The following is a 20,873-nucleotide window of genomic DNA, read 5'->3' on the forward strand; positions in this document are numbered from 1 at the left end:
AAACCTTTTAAAAGGCCAGACAATCCGAAAACCGAAAGGTCAAAACATGTCTTTGCACCTCATGCGCACCTCGCACCGCTGCGTGCGAAGTACAAAGTGTGTCATCAAAACCCCACATTGCGCCACAAGCACCCTTGCACGCGCGTGTGTGCACGAACAACGCATCCGTTCCTACACGATGCGCAACAATGTCCGCAAGCCACCCCAAGACACATGGATTACCAAAGTAAAGAATAAAGAACAAGCCCTCTATTTAAACCACTCAAAAAACTTATTTCTCTTAAATATGTAACTAAACTTATTAAAGCACTTTTGGTAGGAACAAAATCACCAATTTTAAAACTTTTCTAATACAAACATCATGGAAACCACCCATGTATAAACCACTAACACCACTAACATTTTATTGCATGGTTACACACTCACACTGGTATTTTTAACGCACTAACGTACGACTCTTTCATCTTACCATGACTTTTCAACTCACAACCACAACTTCCACACGACCCGTCTTCATAAAAAAGACAGTTAACTTACACAGACTGCATCAATTCTCATAACTTTCTCCTTCCTCCACTGCCAGTTCCCCATCCTCTTCCTTTAGCTGCTTTCAAAGCCTTCGCCAACTCTTCCTACTTTAAGAGACTGGCTCCTTCAAGTCATCTTTGTAGAGGTGCACCTTGATCTAGCCTCGGTTCATGGAGATCACACTGATACTTGGGAGGCACCTCCATTCTTTCCCACCAACCATTTAATTCTTGGTCAAATGATCGAGAAATATTAAGTAGTGCTTGTTTTTTATCTGCAAGTTTATCTCATTCTTAATTGTCTGACAAGGCATGAGTTGTCTGACAAGGCGTGAGGTACAAACATCCTGCACCAATTCAGCTTGAGAACCTCCAAGGCAGAGTGCCAGATAGAGGAACAAGAGAAAGGTGTGCACCTCTCAAAAGAGAAAACTGAGAATCAATTTTCTAAAGCCGACTTTATTAACAAGTCTCAAAAATCAGCACAGTTGGTGAAGATAAACCAACAGAGATTAACTATAAAACCATTTATCAATAGCCAAAATGCACAAACCACTGTAAAAAAATATTACAATATAACAATGATAATTAGAAAATTCCAAATCACGAAATCAATCGGTTCTAAAAAATACACATTAATCACCCTATGTTGGTTCCACACAGGGGCTGTACAGTTGGTTGGCTGCAACGAATGAACTTGTCAGCCGCTCTGCTGCTCAATGGTGTCCGGAATAAATAATAGAGTAAAATAGGCTGAAGCTTCTTCATTCATATCTGCGTTGAGCCAGGAAGACCAGTGTCAGAGTCACCGTATGAACGCCTTTCTAGGGGCAGGCACCCTCTGCACCATGCTTAAAAGGGACTGAACAATCTCAGACATTGGTGGCCTGAACTCTGGCTCTGGCTGCAAAACCAAATTCATCTGATCAAAACTGGGGACATTCGCTGCAGTAGCAGCTTGAAGGAGATCTATAATATAAACAATAAGCTTAACCCAAGAAGTTAACGATGGCATTTTTCTAGGATTGAAAAAATAAAATCATTATTTATTTGTCCACGTAAGAACAAATGTGTCCATGCCAGAGAAAAAGGTGCAGTCTCTTCAGTGATTTTCAGATCCGCTAAGAGAATCACAATACATACTATAAGAGATACAGACCAACAATAATCCAAGAGGATGCTTGGATGATGCCAACAAATGCATTTTTCCTAATTTTGAAAACAATGCTACGGTTGTTAAGCGTTTCTGTGAATTCTACAAAAGTATTGTTTTGAAAAGGGAAATTTACATATAGGCACCTAACTTATGGCGAAATCAAGTTTTAACAGCCTATGTTTTAAAACTTTTAAGATAGACGCCTATCTTTTAAAGAAATTGCTCAAATAATAGTCACTTTTTCAAGCTAAAGTTACTTATTTGGTCTTAACTGTACCATGGCTGCAAAAAGTGACATTCAATCATCTAAAGAAAAAAATGTCAGTATAAAGAGTTAACTACAGTGAAGTCACAGAAAAAGTAACTTAAGGCAGTCATGAGTAATTTGTTGAAAAGATAGCCACTATCTGAAAAGTTTTAAATAGTAGGTGGGTAAACATATTTTTTTTAAAAGTTAAGTACCTGTAAGTAAATTTCTCTTTTGAAAATGATGCTGTGAGGAGGGTGTCAACGGGTCGGGTTTGGTTGGGACCCAGGTGGAACCAGACTTGGACCTGATTTTTGGGTATGATATTGGGTCCAAAGCCAGGTCTAATCGGGTCCACTATAAGAGAAACCATACCTGGACCCAATAAGAACTACATGAACCAGACCCAGACCATACCTGGCAAAATAATAAATTTTTATCATTTTTACATTGAAAAATTGCAGGTCTTAATCGGAACTCAGGTCGAGCCTGAGTCTGGTATAAAATTTCACAAACTATACCCGGATCCATATATTAATCGGACCTTCAGATCTGGACCCGGGTCCTAATCAGGTCTTTTTATTTATCACCATACCCGGACCTTATAGGGTTTGGTCCGGGTAAACCCGCCCCATTGACACCCCTAGCTGTGAGGCAGACATTGATGTTTGAAAGGAGACCTTTTTTAATAAAACATTTTTATAAGCCGTTTTATCAGGACTGTCTCTCTTCCAATCACATCCCTCCCTCCATTTCCCATTCTATGTCGACAGGGCACGAACTCAAGTACAAAATATGACATGGCACACTTGGTATAGCACGAGAGTTGTGCAAAACTAGGACTCGGATGCAACTGTATCTTTTATGCACATAAAGCAACAAGGCATGAATATACTATATTAAAGAAAATTCTTGAATAACATTCCTAAATCATTATGATCAAAATATAGTAAACCTAAGCTGGAAATCAATCTTGTAATGTAATCAATACAACAACAACAACAACAACAACTACTCCTTCATCCCAAAACAATTGGGGTCAATGATATGAACCAAAAAAGAAATTCATTTTGGGTCTTCCACATGAATCCTTTTCCTCCAATCATTTTTATCCAATGCCATGTCCTCGGTGAGGTTCAAAGCATTCATATCCTTTCCTATCATCTCCATCCAAGTCTTCCTAGGCCTACCCCGACCTCTTTTAACTAAAATATTTTCTCATTTCTCCAACCTTCTAACTGGAGCATCATTAGGCCTTCGCCGAATATGTCCAAACCACCGTAAACGATTCTCTCGCATCTTATTTTCAATGGGTGCAACACCTACCTTCTTACGTATCTCCTCGTTCCGAATCTTATCTTTTATTGTATTTCCACACATCCATCTAAGCATCCGCATCTCAGCTACACTCAGTTTTTGAATATGATGTCTCTTGGCAGCCCAACATTCCGTACCATATAGTAAAGCGGGTCTAATAGTCGTCCTATAAAACTTTCCCTTCAACCGCAATGACATTCTACGATCGCACAACACTCCAGTTGCACTTTTCCATTTCATCCACCCAACCTTTATCCTATGATTTATATCTCCATCAATTTCTCCATACTTTTGAATGATGGATCCCAAATAATTTGAAATAATCATTCACCGGTATTTCTTGCTCACCAAGCTTCACTACACTCCCATCACTACTTTGTTGCTTACTAAACCAACATTCCATATATTCAGTCTTACTCTTACTCAACTTAAAACCTCTAGCTTCCAATGTCTGTCTCCATAATTCTAACTTAGCATTAACCCCAGCTCTAGACTCATCAATCAAAACAATATCATCAGCAAACAACATACACCACGGTACATTTTCTTGAATTGATCTCGTAAGCTCATCCATCACTATCGCAAATAAGAAAGGGCTTAAAGCAAATCCTTGATGTAACCCAACCGTTATCGGAAAATTGGTTGTCACCCCTCCACAAATGCAGACATTGGTTACTACTCCTTCATACATATCTCTAATTATACTAATGTACTTGAGAGAAACACCTTTCTTCATCATTGTCCACCAGAGAACGTCCCTAGGTACTCTATCGTATGCCTTCTCTAAATCAATAAAAACCATATGCAAATCTTTGTTCCTTTCTCTATATCTTTCAATAAGTTGTCTAAGAAGATGTATAGCTTCCATAGTTGATCTTCCAGGCATAAAACCAAATTGATTCTCCGATATCATGACAACCTTCCTCAACCTAGACTCAATCACCCTCTCCCAAAGTTTCATAGTATGACTCATGAGTTTTATACCACGATAGTTTGTGCAATCTTGTATATCACCCTTATTCTTATATAAAGGCACCAAAGTACTCCTCCTCCACTCATTAGGCATCTTATTTGTTCGCCAAATCAAGTTAAAAAGATTTGTCAACCATTCTAAACCTTTCTCTCCCAAGCATTTTCAAGCCTCGATAGGTATACCATCTGGGCCAACTGCCCTTCTTGATTTCATTTTCTTTAAAGCCTCTGCAATTTCTTTCTTTTGAATCTTGCGCATGAAGTCATGATTTATCTCATGAAAAGGAATGGAGAAGTCTCCAAGATCTTGAGCATGACTATCATTAAATAGCTTATCAAAATAATCTTTCAATCTCTCTTTAATCTCCTCATCTTTGACTAAAACCCTTTGTGTTTCATCTTTGATACATCTAACAATACCCAAATCCCTTGATTTCCTATCTCTCATCTTTGCAAGCCTATAAATATCCTTCTCGCCTTCTTTGGTATCCAACTTGTCATAAACCTCCTTATATACCTTAGCCCTCGCGTTTCGAACTACTTTTTTAGCTTCCTTCTTTGCTATCATATACTTCTCCAAATTCTCATTATCACGACTCTTAGATTTCTATAGCACTCTCTTTTAACCTTAATAGCTAATTTGACATCCTCGTTCCACCATGATGTATCCTTACCTAGTGGTGCACCGCCTTTAGACTCACCCAATACCTCCTTAGCCACTTTTTTCATGCCACCCGCTATCTTATTCCACATTGATTCTGAATTCTCCTCGCGACACCAATCAACTTCCTTAACTACCTGCTCTACAAACATTCCTTGTTTAGCTCCTTTCAGTGCCCACCACTTAATTCTAGGATCTATCCTATGTCTATCCCTTTTGCGACATTGTCTAATTCTAAGATCTAAAATTAAGACTCTATGTTGTGTAGCTACACTTTCTCCCGGTATAACCTTACAATCGATGCAACAACCCCTATCTCTCTTTCTAAGTAGGAAAAAATCTATCTGACTCATATTAACCCCACTTTTAAATGTTACTAGGTGAGACTCCCTCTTCCTAAACCAAGTGTTTGCTAAGATCATATCATAGGACAAACAAAAATCTAAAATCCTTTCTCCACTTTCATTTCTTTCTCCTATACCATAGCCTCCATGTATACTCTCAAATCCATCCCTACTAATGCCTACATGTCCATTAAGGTCACCGCCGATGAAAAGCTTTTCTCCATAAGATATCCCTTGTACTACTCCATCTAAATCTTCCCAAAATTGATGCTTAATGGAATCATCTAAACCTACTTGAGGTGCATAAACACTAATAATATTAATAATATCCGTACCTAATACTAATTTAATAAGTAAAATTCTATCACCCTTCCTACGGACCTCAACTACATTATCTATAAACTGACGACTCATAACAATCCCTACTCCATTCCTATTCCTATTTATTCCTGTATATCAAATCTTATATCCCCAAGGTTCTATCACTTTTGCTTTCTCACCTACCCATTTGGTCTCTTGTAGACATAAAATATCAATCTTTCTCCTACACATAACATCTACTAACTCTACCAACTTACCAGTTAAAGACCCTATGTTCCAAGTGGCTAACCTAATTTTATGGTCTTGGACTAACTTCTTTACCCCCACCCGTCCAACAAAGTGAGGGAACCCTTGCCTATTTGACACCACACCCGGGCGCCGGTGTGACGCGTCGCTTCTGGGCGACGACCTAGCAACCCTTGCCCATTTATCACTGCATCCGGGCCTAGAGAGTACAGCGTGTCGCTCAGTAGGGAACGCCCCAACGAAATTCTCATATTGGTTCATTTTCATAGGGTATGACTAAGTTTTTATGCTGGCTGTCACAGGCCTACCGCAACCCTCCTCCTTTATCCGGGCTTGGGACCGGCAGTGTATAACTAAACAGTTATACACAGGCGGAGTTTTGTAATGTAATCAATGACAAATTAAAAATGAAATATTACACAAGTAGATAAACAATGAACAATCAAGATGATAAAAAGAACTGGGTGAAGATCATGATGGTGAATGAAAATGATGATAAAAGGAAACTATATTTTTTTTACTTAAGCCATTGCAGCATAAATTTGTTATCCGTTCCAAGTATGCAGTTCCAAATTTGATTTTGAAATAATAGCTTTTAAATAATGCTTTCAAAAATAAAATTATTAAAGTTACATTTTTCTTTCAAAAATGTCATCCAAGCCGGGCTTAAGTTTTTAACCTATTCTGAATCGTTATGGAAAAGAAGGAAAATAGCTTGGAAACTGGGAATAGTTTGTTGCAGAAATTGGTGCTCACCTGAAGACATAATGAGATAATGTCTGCAAACCGTGACAATGACTTGACTGAATAAACTCCTTCCAGAACAGGATCAACCATTCTTGACAGTGCATCAATGTCATGAAGCTGAGGAATCGCCCATCTTACCAAAGATTGTTCTGCTCGAGGACGTGCCCTAGTTATCATAAAAAAGCTAAAAATCAGTGAGAAGTCCACATGAGAATTGCTACATGCCATATATATATATATATATATATATATATATATATATATATATATATATATATATATATATATATATATATATATATAAAGTAATGCACACATGATCCAAGAGTCGATTCCCACTAAATAGAGCATGCAAAACACATCTAACGGTACAGATCTATCATAAAACACTTCAAACTATGGGGCCTAATTGGGGAGAACAAGAAAAGAGGGCCTAATATGTTCAGTTCTCATATATATTAGTAATGCGCTCGTTCTGCCCCCGTTTTCTGGTTTTACCTCGTTAGGCCACTTCAGAAAATGTAGTTTTTTGTATTTTTTCTCACATCTAACACCGTAGATGTGATCTATAGGTTTTGTTTAGTGGGAACCAGCTTTTGGATAACTGGAATCTGACTGTATACAGGTTTTTCCAATTATCCAAAATCAATGGCTATGAAGGCATCATTTTTTCTCAGCTCATAAACATATATTTTTTTGTCGAAAAAAACATGATCCAAGAGTTGATTCCCACTAATTCGAGCATGATAAACATATCTAACGGTTCAGATCTATCATAAAACCTATGTCCCAGGGACTCTCCATCTAGCTGCTGCACGCACCCGATGTGGTCAACCTGACCCTGGGTGCAGTCAATGCACCCAGAGTCATTTATGTCCAACTTTTGGAGTTTATATATATATATATATATATATATATATATATATATATATATATATATATATATAATTTTGTATATGTTTGCTGCACCCCCTCACCCAAGTTTTTTGAAAGTGCCGCACCCCCGCACCCGCACCCATGTGACATAGCATAAAACACTTCAAACTACGGGGCCTAACGGGGCAGAACGAGAAACGAGGGCCTAATATGCTCAGTTCTTATATATATATATATATATATATATATATATATATATATATATATATATATATATATAGCCTATCAGATTTTTAAGGGGGTTTTCATGTTTTTCCTTAAATAAGACCATACAGATGTGTTCTACACGGCCACAAATATCAGTATCAGCCAAATCTCGACGAGGCTATTTCTCGCGATATTATAGGCTTGGTGATAAATTTTGGGGCTTAAAAAATATAAAAATAACAAAAATAAGTAAGAAAATATTATGTTTAGACACAAAATATATAAATAATAAAAATTAAAAAATAAGTAAAAATGTAAAAGAAAGAAGAAAAACATATTTAAAATATAAAAATAAATAAAAACAGTAAAACTAATTGATAATATCACAAGAATCTCATGATAATATCGCAATATTATCAAATTGGTGATGTTTTCCAAATAATACGATATTTTACCTATATTATCATTTGCTGAATTTACAGTGATAATATCGCGATATTTTGAAAATATCTCTGATATATGTGACTGGTTCTACATGATTTATAGGAATCGACTCTTGGATTGCCTGATTCCGACACGAAGATAGGTTTTTATAATATTTAAAAATCGCTGGTCTAAAATTTTCATAAATATTCAAGGCTTAAGGAATTATGTGTTTTATCTAAAAAACATGATACAAGTGTTGTTCCCTAGCAAATTGATCATGCTTAACACATCTGCAGGGTCAGATTTGCGAAAAACAAACAAAAAATTTGTATTCGCTCACGGTATGCAGCTACCACCTACTTTATATATATATATATATATATATATATATATATATATATATATATATATATATATATATATATTTGTTGTTATTGAAGGCACAAAACTATTGAGCAAGAAATCATAGGTTCAAGATTTATCGATTCAATCTGACCACATAGATGTGTTGAACATACTTTGTTTGCTAAGGGTCAAACCTTGGTTTGTTTTATTTAGTTTTAAAAATATGATTTTTTGAGCCATCAAATTTTAGTGTATTGTGGGCTGTTGATTTTTGAAGCCCTTAAAAAACCTACTTATATGTCACAATCACATGATTCAAAACTCATTTTCTACTAAACAAACCTTGTATAACACATCCATAAGGTCCAAACTACAAAAAAAGTCGAAAACATATGAAAATGAGGTGATTTATACTCGCTAAATATTAACCTATATATATATATATATCATTAAACTAGTTGTGTCTAACATTAGCTACATTCAACCGTATTAAAATGACTAAAATACCCTTAAAGGAATGACATTTTTGGAAATGCATGTTTTGGGCATTATAGGTCTTTTGAACTTGGAGGGAAATGAAAAGTCACACCATTTCTAAAAAAGTAACTTCATGAATCTATCAAAGTTATTTTTTGACATAAAAAAGTAGCCATACATTTTCAAAAATGTCATTAAGGGTATTTTAGTCATTTTAGTAAGGTTGAATCCATCTAACGTAAAATACTATATATATATATATACACACACACACACACACACACACACACACCTTGCAGATCATGTCCATAAGGTCCAAACTACAGAAAAAGTAGAAAACATATGAAAGGAGGTAATTTATACTCAGTAGTTCCGTGCCTTCAATAGCACCATATATATGGCACAGTAACACTAACCTGTCCAAGGGCTTCCGACCAGTGAGGAGTTCCAACATAACCACTCCAAAACTGTAAACATCGCTATGAACATTATAGGCACCAGACATGGTGTATTCTGGTGCTCCATAACTAAATGATCCTACCACGTGGGATGAAACCTGTAACAAATGAAGAACCTGAGCTTCCTGCCAGAAATCATCATCAGACACATCACATATTGTGAAGTTTGTTACCTGGCTTGCACAAGTAGAAGAAAATAGGGAATCCAACCCACAATCAGAAAGGCATGCAGAAAAATCATCATCAAGAAGAACATTAGCAGATTTGAAATTCCGATGCACCACCTGTGGCTGACAAACTTCATGAAGATACCTTCATCACAAAAAACAGCAAGGCCATTCATAACTAGGAACAAAATGCGACTTATTACGAAACAAACAAACTCTCAACTGTAGAGCTAGCAAGTAACATAAACTGATAGACATAATTTGCAGCCATGTGTGTGTATGAGAGAGAGACAGAGAGGTATTTTGGTACTTACTCTAGAGCTTGTGCAGCACCGAGAGCCAACTTTATACGAGAAATCCATGACAGTATTTTATTGTCAGTGTCTGTTGAATGGATGGCATCATATAGGGTCCCATTACTACAGTACTCATAAACTAGAATTCGTTGGCCGTGCTCAACAGAGTATCCAATAAGCTTTGTGATATTTGCATGACGCAATTTAGAGACACTTGAAACCAGCTTTAGAAATTCTTCATCCATATTCAACAAGGGATTTGAAGTGTCTAACTTCTTAACAGCTAACAGCTAGAGAACAAAAAATTAACATGTAATGAAAGCTAGCTTGCAAAGAATAGCACAAAATGATGAAAGAACTAGGTTGGAAACTGCAATCACTAACATAACAATCACTCTTTCATGAGCCATACTTAAGCACAAGAAATCAAACTTGGAACACTATTGCAATCACTTGAGAATGTTGTGTTCTTCAAGCTGTGAATTGTATGATTCTTTTTCTCATGCTTGCAAAGGTGGGCAGTGAATCAAATTACAAGCATGTAATTCACTTTCTTTTGCTTGCAAAGATGGCAAGAGATCTATTATACATATATTATATCTATAATATATTACATCATAAAGATTAGGTGGTTGAGAATCATTCTCCTTGAGAAAGGGAGTCACAAGGTCAGATTTGTGACTTCCTTTCTAAGGGAGAACGGTCTCTATTTTCTCAAGTGAGAGATGGATTTGCAGGCTCCAATTCATCAAGTTTGCAACCTTTGCAACATTCATTCTCTCAAAAACCTAAGAGAATGATTCTCAAGAGGGTGCTTGCAAATGTGCTCTCAAGGCGAGCGCATGTCCACCACATCCATGGAACGGTGAAAACCGTTTCACCCTCCCCCCTGTTAAGCTGAGAACAGGATGGGAGGAACACAATTAAAAAAAAATGGGGTGGAGGGGTCTCTCTCTCTCTCCCCGATTTCTTCTTTCTTCCCCTTCTTCATTTGTCTCTCTCTCTCTCAGTTTTCTTTTTTCTTCCCCTTCTTCATTCCTCTCTCTCTCTCTCTCTCTCTCTCTCTCTCTACATAGGGGTTTTTTATTTTCATTGATTACTTTTTATGATTTTCATTGATTAGGGGTTTTTTCTTTGATTTTTATTGATTAGGATTTTTTTCTTTGATTTTCATTGATTAGGTTTTTTTCTTTATTGATTAGGGTTTTTCCTTTGATTTTCATCGATTAGGTTTTTTTTCTTTGATTTTCATTGATTAGAGCTTTGAATCAAATATCTTCAATTAAGGTTTTTGTTATTTAATTTTGCCAGTGCTTTTCTTTGATTTGATTAGGGTTTTTTTCTTCAATTTTCTTTGATTATGGTTTCGAATCAAATATCTTTAATTAGGGTTTTAGATATTTAATTTGATTAGAGCTTTTTTTCATTGTTATTTTTTTTATTAGGGTTTTGAATCAAATTTCTTTAATTAGGGCTTCTTATACTTAATTTGATTAGGGCTTTTCTTGTATTTGATTAGGTTTGTTTTTTTATTTTCTTTCATTAGGGTTTGAATTAGGACTTTTTATATTTAATTTTACAGTTTGTTTATGGTTTTTTCTTGTAGTTTTGGGGTTTTTTTGGTTTATTTATGATTTTTTTTCTTGCATTTCAGGGTTTTATGATTTATTTATGGTTTTCGCATTTGTATATAGAAAATATGAATTATTTTTTTCTCAAATTACCCAAACTTTAAACATTTTTTTCATACTTGGATCCAGTTTGTGATCCATATTTGGGGCTAAAATTCATAATTTTTTTTATAAATTTTCATAATTAGATCTAATATAACACTAATTAAAGCAAATATATAAAAAATATCAATTTTTATTTTTTCTCAAAATACCTAAATTTTAAACATTTTTTAGTTTTTACATCCAATTTGAGATCCATAATAAACATATTAAAACACTCATATGGTTGGGCGAATCGAATCGTACAATCCAAAACGAAGTTATGTGACCCATTATCTATGTGTCCAAGCCAGAGTTACCACTCGAGGAAGCGGGAAGCGATACGGGAAGCGGGAGCAGGAAGCGAGGCACTTTCAAAAATTTAGGAAGCGGGGAAGCGTGGGACCACTTAGAAGAAAATTCTGAACCGTCTCAGAAGCGAACCGGAAACGACCTAGGAAGCGAACCGGAAGCGAGGGGGAAGCGAAAAAAAAATGAAAAAATGGGGGAAGCGAGGGGGGAAGCGTGGGGGAAGCACGGGGAAACGTGGGGGAAGCGCGCTTCCCATAAAAGGGGGACGCTTCCCCTCACGCTTTGGAAGCGCGATGTTTCGCGCTTCAGAAGCACGCTTCCCCTTTTACCTAGGCGCTTCCGGTAACTCTGGTCCAAGCTGTCCGCACAACGTAAAAATCAAATGCTAGACATAAGGAACACTTCTTGTCAAGTTGAAACAAACACTGGACGTAGTACAATTATTACAGAATAGACAAAACATGCGTTTTGTCTATTATGTTCTATTGTTCTGTCCAATTTTGGATGCACCATCAAACACATCCTCAATGTACATGTCTCACTAACTTCTGAGACTAACTGTATCTTCATGATTGTAATTTTGGATGAAACCACAACCTGACAAAAGACGGCCAAAAAAGATATCCAAAGATTTTATAGAGCAATAAGATTAGAAAAGAGAAAATGCTACATTGATGAGAAAATCCCCATTATGTTAAGCCATCAAAACTCACCTTTCACAAGCTATGTCACATGGATACAGATGCGGGAGCAGGTTATGATTTGAACATTTCAAAAATTAGGACAAAATTAGGACACGAAGACACAACTGTACACACATATAGATGTGTGTGTGTGTGTGTAAAATAACAATTCTAAGCTACTATAATTAGGACCATCAAATAATGAAACTAAGTTGAAATTGAAATGTAATGTAAAATGACAAATTTCAAAAGAAAAAGGAAAGTGAATATGAAATAAGTAAATAAGATCATAAAAAGGATAGACAAAGTTAATGACACAATGTTGAGACTGTCCATGAAGTGTCATATTGTATCAATGAAGTGTTCGAGTGTTGTGTCATATCGACACAGGATACACATGTGAAGTGAAGTGTCCATGTGACATAATTCACAGGCTTGTAAATGGGAAGTGTCCATGCGACATAGTTTACATGGTTTGTAAATGGAAATTGGTTCCAAATTGTTCAATTGAAATAAGGAGTGAGATTAATTCTTTGATATGACAAGCAGAATTCTGGTGTTTAAAATAGTTTGTCATGGTCTTGGCTTATTGGGGTACTCTGCCTAGGTAAATAGCAAACAATCAACAATTCTAAAATCATGCAATAAGGTATTGGAATCAAATGATGGAGGCTTCTAAAAGAACCTTTTTTTAAGGAAACCTCTAAAAGAAGTTTAAGAATATTAAATGCATGGAAGTGATTTTTTACTCGCTAGATAACATGCTTATGAGTTAAACCCAATACAGGCATGCATCTGATGGATCTTATATGAAAGCACTAAAACAATTGTTTGTCATGTGTGATATAAACTACAAGTCCTTGCATCCCACTTATAGAAGTTATCTAATGATTTAGTAACCTTCTTATTTCTCAGAACATGGGAAAACAGAAATTGTGGCTCAAACTACTATACGCATGGGAGGTCTGGTGAAACATAATGTATACAATACCTCACTTCTCTTGAGCATGGGTACAATAACCTATTGCTTTTGCAAGAAACAAGCACTTTCTTATTACTATGAATCTGATCACAATATCCCCCTAATACATCATGTTGGAAAATCTACAACATTTCTGCCAAAGAATAATATCTTCCGCTCATAGGGATCTTTCTTGTGTATCTGCCCAACTCGGTTCTTGGTATCTTCAATTCGTGTTTGGATGTCCTTTTCCTTTATATTGTATCACATGAATCGGTGATCAAAATCAATGTGCTCTTTTTTTATGCAAGACATGATACATTTACTTATTTGGAGAAAATTGAGACATTTTGGCCAGATACAGGGGCTAGTTTAGCAATTGATCATTTAATATTTTGCAGTAAATGTGGCATCAGGAGCATTACTGCATTTGTAAACAGTCAACAACCTAACAATTTCATGTAATAATGACAACAGAATTATGTGAGATTACTGTCCTCAAAAATCAAGATTCTCTATGTCCTTGCTTCTACAATGGATGGAACTCACAATACACCAGTGGTTACTCATTATTATACAGGCCTACTTAGCAGGGCTGTACATGTGTTTTATGGGGCCTGAGGCGGAGGGAAAAAATGGGCCCCCTATTAATAGTAGGAGTTTGGGGGCAGGGCCTCGAAATTTTTTGAGCCCCTATTAAAAATGGGCTCCCTAAAAATAGGCCCCCTATTAATAGTAGGAGTTCGGGGGCAGCGCCTCGGAATTTTTTGAGCCCCCTATTAATAGTAGGAGTTCCAGGGCAGCGCCTCCAATTTTTTGGGGCCCCTATTGAAAATAGAATCCCTATTAAAAATGGGCCCCTAAATTTTTTTTTGGCCCAGGGGCCCTAAGGCCCAAGTCTCATTGGCCTCTTGACAGGTCCGGCTCTGCTACTTGGCTCCATCAGCTACAACAATTGCTTGATACATGTCCTATCTCCACTATAAGTCAAGGGAAATACCAAACTAAATTTAGTAGTTAGAACCTTTTCACAGCATGGTTGATATGATGAAAGTTGATAAATGGCTGGGATATTAATGGCTCTCAAGAGGCATTCTACATAACATTTGCCTTTTGGTTGATTCATGGACGCAGATAGGGTGACTGCAATTTATGCTAAAGCTTCCACTTGATAGATACCTGCATGCTGACAAATCGCCACTTCTCCAAATTAAACTGCATGCATGAGTAGGTGACAACTTGCAAACTATGTCACATAGGTGCGTATGGTTGCGGATGCCCCGTACGCGGCGATGCAGGACTTTAAAAAAATTTGGGTGCGGGGGTGCGGGGAGGGTATATATATTAACAGTTTTAAGTTAACACTAATGAAATAAAAACAATTATCATATCATCAATTCATCATGTATAAATTCATGCAATAAATCAAATTAACAATCTACAATTGCTATTCTTCATCAATAAAAAATAGCATCAGACTGGTGCGGAGGTGCGAATATATATATATATATATATATATATATATATATATATATATATATATATATATATATATATGTGTGTGCATTTATGTATTTATATATAATATACATAAAACTGGACTTGATTAGGGTTAATTGAATCTACTTTTGGACAGAAATTGACCTCAGTGTGTTTGAAACTTCACCTGACACAAAGAAAGCCTTGTCCAGGTGTCGCATCTGCATGGGTGCAGGTGTGACGCGGGTGGGGTGCTCTATTAGAAGAGTCCGTGTTACATAGCTTGCAAGTTGTTTAGTCTAACTTGCTCCCTCTTAATGTACAATTTTCCCTTTCAATTTCTTTAACATATTTATAATTTTCATTTCCTTATATAAAAATATGGAAGAAAAAACAGAACCCATGACAACTATGGTCTCTCACATTTTAATGAGAAGTCATACACTATTAAATTGCTCTAGAGTCTACCAGGCTATGAAAATCATGTATGATCTCTCATGCTCGGTTTGGAGAATCAAATTCAATGCAAGAACGAGTGTTCACCATCCAGCATCTATCTGTATATATCTAGAGCACTATAAAAAGCAGTTCTATTTTATAGTGATGACATAAGCATGAAACCAAATCGTCCTAATATCTATTCAAATAATCAAACCGCCATTAGAAGATTCATCTGCAGATTCTTTCTGTTTATCTTTCTTAAAAAATTAGATACAGACTTCCTCATCAAGTCAAACAAATGCAAGATTTATACCTCCAATAAAAAGAAAGAGAATAAAGAAGAACCGTTAGGTGGTCATGTCCATAGCAATTTTTTGTTATTTCATATATCTTGTATTCAGGTGAATTTCTAACTTCTACCAAGCTTCCATTCATCAATATATTATTCTAGAGTTATGAATAGTTTTGTTGTGTAAATGACTATAAAAAAATCAACGAATAAAACTTCCGAGCATAAAAACAAAATCTGTTTCACGTGTGCACTCCTAATGAAAAGCAATTTGACATTGTTTTCAATTCATAGAACAGAAGATCTTTGCAGAGATAAGCCCAAACTGGTGAGATCTATTTTTACAATTTATAAATAGATGACCCTAAAAAACTCCCACTGGAAAAGGATTCATCCAACTAAAAAAGCCAGAAACTGGGTCTCCCAAGTGCACGGAGTACCTGGGGATGCACCCAACCGGGCAGCTACATATTAATACGCCATAAAAGAAAAAAGATAAAAAAAGGCACACTAGAAAAGACATTTAGGAGAAAAAAATGGTCCATACCTTTCCATCAGGGAGCTCTGCCAAATAAACACTTCCCAAATAGCCTTCACCAATTAAATTTTCCAGCCCAAAACTGTTTGTAAATTGTTGAAGGTCTGAAATTGTATAAGATGCAACATCTGGAACCAGACGATGTGGTTTCTGTGGTTTTGGCTTCATAGGTTGTGCAGGGCACAAATCAGTGCAAGAAGTAACAGCAGAAACAGGAAAAAATTGTTTTTCTGATTCAGAACTCCATGGAGGTTTTGCTGTTCCAAGACTATGGGCTACAACTTCATCAACAGGAGGCTCTAAATTCACATCTACCCCAGCCATATCAATTTCATGGTTCATCTTTGTCATTGCAACTGCTTCATTTGAAACTGTCATGACAGTCAATATGAACATTATAAATGATCCAAAAACCAAAGGGGTTGTGAAGCAGCATACATGAATTACAAAATCAATGGCTACCTTTCACAATATCACCGCTTGGTCGTATCATAGTCTTATTCTTCTCATGTCTCTTTTCAGGTACTCCATAAGCACCCACCTCATTTCTTTTATCAACTGTATTTACCACTTTTTGTCTATCTTTGAACCATGAGGCACACATACAAATACCCAAGATTACTATACTGATGGCCAAAAGTACTGCAAAAGCCAGGCCAATAGCCCTACGAGTGGTGAAGAATTTTCTAGATCTTGAACTGTCGGAGTTGACATTATGTGATGGCCCTTTTGTTGCATTCCCTGGACTAATTTGAGATGTTGGTGGTACAGAGGAAGAGGGTGATGGACCTGGTGGTGATGCCATAGAAGTCACGTTGAATGGGTTTCCATCTCTCCTGTGTGATGATATTAGTAGGTGAGAAAAATGGCACAGGCAAGAGTAGGATATACCTGCTCCAGCCACTTGAAAAAAGCAGGAAGTAATATTTTGAAGAGATCAAGAAAGGAGCAGCAAACCTGAAATTCGGAATATTACTCAGCATCTGTGGAGGCACAGGTCCAGAGAATAGGTTGTTCTCTATGTTCCTGTTGTAACAGAAGGACCTTTCAATCATGATATCGAATACTTCTTCAGGATTACTATAGGAGCAATATCTTGGTGGGGGTAACTACGATTCCACAATAAAGGAGACAGAAGTTACTCAAGAAATCCAGATGGAGTCAAGACGAACATACAAATCTTGCAGTTTGAGATCTTCTAAGACATTGAGGGTTCCAGTTAACTGATTATTTTGCAAATGCCTGCAAACCAAGTAATTTACTTAGTGAAAAGTTCCTGAGTTTGTGGGTACATGAGATTCAAATGACTAAAAGTATGCTCACAGTGTAGTCAAAGCTAACGAGTTCCCAAAAGAGGCTGGTAACTGACCACTCAAATTATTGAATGATAGATCCCTGCAATTGATAACAAGTATCAGCAAGTGTGCATGTCGCATGCATGTGTGGTGCAAGGGACTAGGTGTTGCACGTCACAACCTTTTGTGCATTCTAAAATAGTTGACAACCCCCTTCTTTCAGGGGGATTCTTTATTGACAATGCTGATATCAGGGGGGGCGTCCATTTACACTCCTTGCCAGATTCCCAGATTTCATCATAAAGCAACATCAGAACTGACTGGATAATCTCTTTGGAGTTTGTATGGCCCTAAAACGTGGCATCCAAAGCGAGATCACATTTGGATGGTCTAGCATCACTCAGTTCACCATGAAACATGGCAGAAGCGTGCATATGTGGGCATGTGCATGCTTGCATGTATTTTTGTGCATGTTATGCTCTAGGAGGACAGAATAAACTCACAAGTTTATTAGACCAACAAGGGTCTGAAAGGCATCAGGTATCTGCCCTGTTAGGAGATTGTTGTTGAGTGACCTTTAGTAAAAAAAGACAGCAAACAGTTTCAAACATATTTAAGATATAGAACTCATCAATTAAGGAGAACTAGCTGTCCACATACATGTCAGTTAGAAGGCTTAGTTCTCCTAAAGTACCAGGGATGCTTCCAGTAAACAGATTTGCAGAAAGAAAGCTACAATAACAGAAAAGCGTAAGGTCAGGCAAATCCAAGTGATATCAATAACAAAAAGGTAACACCATGGGATTGAGAAACAACTCAAGAGTGATCACAACATACAGGCGCTGCAAATGAGGAGGCAGATTCTCTGGAATGCTCCCCCCAATACGGTTGTTGCTCAGGTCCCTGCCTCATAATCATACCATTTTGCAATCATCAGAAAGGACACATGGGAAAAACAAAAAAGGACCTACGTGATTCATACATACAACGATCACAACAACAAAACATCAGGTTCAATTCCTCCAGTATAACAGAGAAAAAAAAAACCAAAATGCTAACTGAAGCCCACGCACCTAATCAAGAATTAAATAAATTATAACACAAACCAACAAAATTTAACATCATAAGAACAACATCTAGAATTGGCAGGAACACTTACATTGTTATTAATGTTGTAAAATTCACTAATGCATCACCAAGCTGCCCTCCCAAATTCGCACCATTAAGAATTCTATCAAGTTTAAATATTTAAGTTAGACACCAATTAAACGTTGCATTCCATAGAATGATAGAAAAGCATCCTAGTCCACCATACATTGCAGTCATGTTGGGACCAGCACATTGAACGCCCTGCCAATTCTCACCACAGGGGTCTCCACCAGAAGGAACCCATCCAGGAAGCGGAGGTGAGCCTAGCGCCACATGTAGACTATTGATGGCAAAAACTGAGCACGGAAACATCAAAACAACAGAAAAGTTCAGATTGTTAATAAACACCTTGGGAAACGTTCGCTGCAAACAGTATCTCGACAAATTGAATGGTGAACGTTGAATAGCTCTTTTCTTTGATACTCACCATCCTGTGCATCAGTGATGCCACTTGAAATGGGTACCACCAAAGAAAACGACAAGACGACAAATACCGGCCAAAACGCTTTCAAGTAAGCATTCTCCACCAACCAACGCACCATTCTCAGATCAGACTCGCAGATTTCCAGAGATTTCTGAATAAAAAAAACCAGCATAAGTAACGAACTAAAAATCAAGAAACAATACAAATAAATACAACGGTGACAAACAACACAGCTACCAGTGATTATACCGCAAATTCTCACGGTCGTAAAATGTTTCAAGCAAAAAATCAAAAGATAAACTCACAAATTATAATATTCTGATAAAAAACCTCACGAACCCTTCAAACCATCCCTATTCTTCCAAAAAACATCACAAACCAAAATTGAAGTTTAACCATGGCGATCAAAACGCGAAACACCGCCCTTCGTAAAGATTTAACAAGCACATCAACATCCGTCGTTTCGAACTCAAACTAGACCAAGAAAACCACAAAAGTCTACAAACGCAAGATCTTCCTCCATTCAAACCCTAAAGAAAACCACTACTCTTCCATCAAAACCTCACATAAAAGCAAGAGAAAAGCCGAAACTGAACATCTCGACTCCCGAACTTCATCGCAGACCAGCATTGAGCTAAAATCCTAGAAATTCGACGAAACCACGCCGAGAAACGCAGTTTTCTCGTCCAAACCACACGAATTCCCACGAAAACAAAAGATTCCTTAGCCTGGAAGAAACACCAACAAGAAAAACGAAGCAAGAAAGAAAGAAAACACACAACCAGCAAGGAAAGAAACGAAAAAACCTAATCCTAACTTATTTGAGGAAGAAGAAGAAGAGAAGACGGTCTTCGTCTCCAAATAGTGCTCACTCATCAGACGATTCCAAGTGGAACGGGGATCAGTACAGGGAGGTGGGGCGCCTTTTATACTTTCAAATTTCAGAATTTAGAAATTCCCGAAATTTTCCGTTTCTACAGTTTATTGCCATTTCGCGCAAAAATTTTGACCCAACTACCAAATCGCCCCTCGTTTTAAAAATTATTAAAATATTGGCTCTCGGTCCGAGCGCGGCTTCATTTACCTCACGCAACCGGAGGGCTAATCCCCGTGGGGTAAGGCGTTCCCAGTATTGTTATTTATACGGTCTCGAGGGGTGGAAAAATTAGTGCGGTTGAAAGTAACGGCAGTTTTGTGAGTTTAGGTGAATATTAGGGGTATTTTGGTGATTTCACGGTCCCTGTTTTTTCCACTACACTTTCGTGGAGAAAAGGAATTCCTTTTGTTGCCCTTTCTGAAACAAAACCAAAAAGAGGGTCGGCGCTGCTTACGTGTCGACAACCTTTATTTATCTATTTTTTTTTTATAATCATTTTTCTTCATTTCTGTTTTCTTTTCAATCGACTATCCAGATCTTCGTTTGCTCTTATTGTTTAGTAACCCACTGAAATCGTGAAAATTGAAATCTTTTTTTTTTCTTCTTTCTAGATTAATGTGGGGATTCAGTTCCACTCATCCTTTATGTCATTCCTGTCGCCAAGAAAAGATCAGGTGCAATATTATTGCATAAATATTTATGAATTAAGCACCTCATCATCCTCCAAAGGTCAGCCCCAAAGCCTGATGGAGGGCGATCAGGTGCTTAATGCACAAATTTTGTGTCATGTGATTTCACTCGATCGGGACTCCCCTATCATCCCATCTCATTGGTGCAAGTTGTTTTTATCAAATCGGACTCCATATAAGTGTGATCACCATAGTTTATTTATTTAGCCCATATATATTTGGCATTTGAATCCC

The 20,873-nt window shown here is 37.0% G+C and overlaps 1 protein-coding gene across 1 annotated transcript; it reads right to left on the minus strand.

Moving 5' to 3' along the window:
* Positions 1-990: 990 nt before the first annotated feature.
* Positions 991-19,488, minus strand: LOC149834647 (protein STRUBBELIG-RECEPTOR FAMILY 3-like). The gene is made up of 17 exons (XM_090010230.1): positions 19,379-19,488; positions 19,077-19,224; positions 18,816-18,945; positions 18,660-18,731; positions 18,338-18,403; positions 18,161-18,232; positions 18,004-18,075; positions 17,529-17,600; positions 17,382-17,447; positions 17,163-17,231; positions 16,668-17,041; positions 16,215-16,576; positions 9,809-10,080; positions 9,501-9,639; positions 9,286-9,425; positions 6,548-6,704; positions 991-1,431 (listed from the first exon to the last, which is right to left on the minus strand). Exons 2-17 carry the CDS (start codon positions 19,189-19,191, stop codon positions 1,333-1,335), a joined length of 2,277 nt encoding a protein of 758 aa, XP_089866356.1. The 5' UTR covers positions 19,192-19,224; positions 19,379-19,488; the 3' UTR covers positions 991-1,332.
* Between the last annotated feature and the right edge of the window lie 1,385 nt (positions 19,489-20,873).

The sequence above is a fragment of the Nuphar pumila genome, chromosome 6 (genome assembly GCF_984573655.1).
Source record: "Nuphar pumila chromosome 6, dmNupPumi1.hap1.1, whole genome shotgun sequence".
Taxonomy (NCBI): domain Eukaryota; kingdom Viridiplantae; phylum Streptophyta; class Magnoliopsida; order Nymphaeales; family Nymphaeaceae; genus Nuphar; species Nuphar pumila.

Coding starts and splice junctions, on each gene's coding strand:
- LOC149834647 (XM_090010230.1), bottom strand. CDS start 19,191: ATGGTGCGTTGGTTGGTGGAGAATGCTTACTTGAAAGCGTTTTGGCCG. Junction 17,232..17,381: donor GATCTCAAACTGCAAGATTT/GTATGTTCGTCT, acceptor CTGTTACAACAG/GAACATAGAGAACAACCTAT. Junction 9,640..9,808: donor GGTGCTGCACAAGCTCTAGA/GTAAGTACCAAA, acceptor TTTGTGATGAAG/GTATCTTCATGAAGTTTGTC.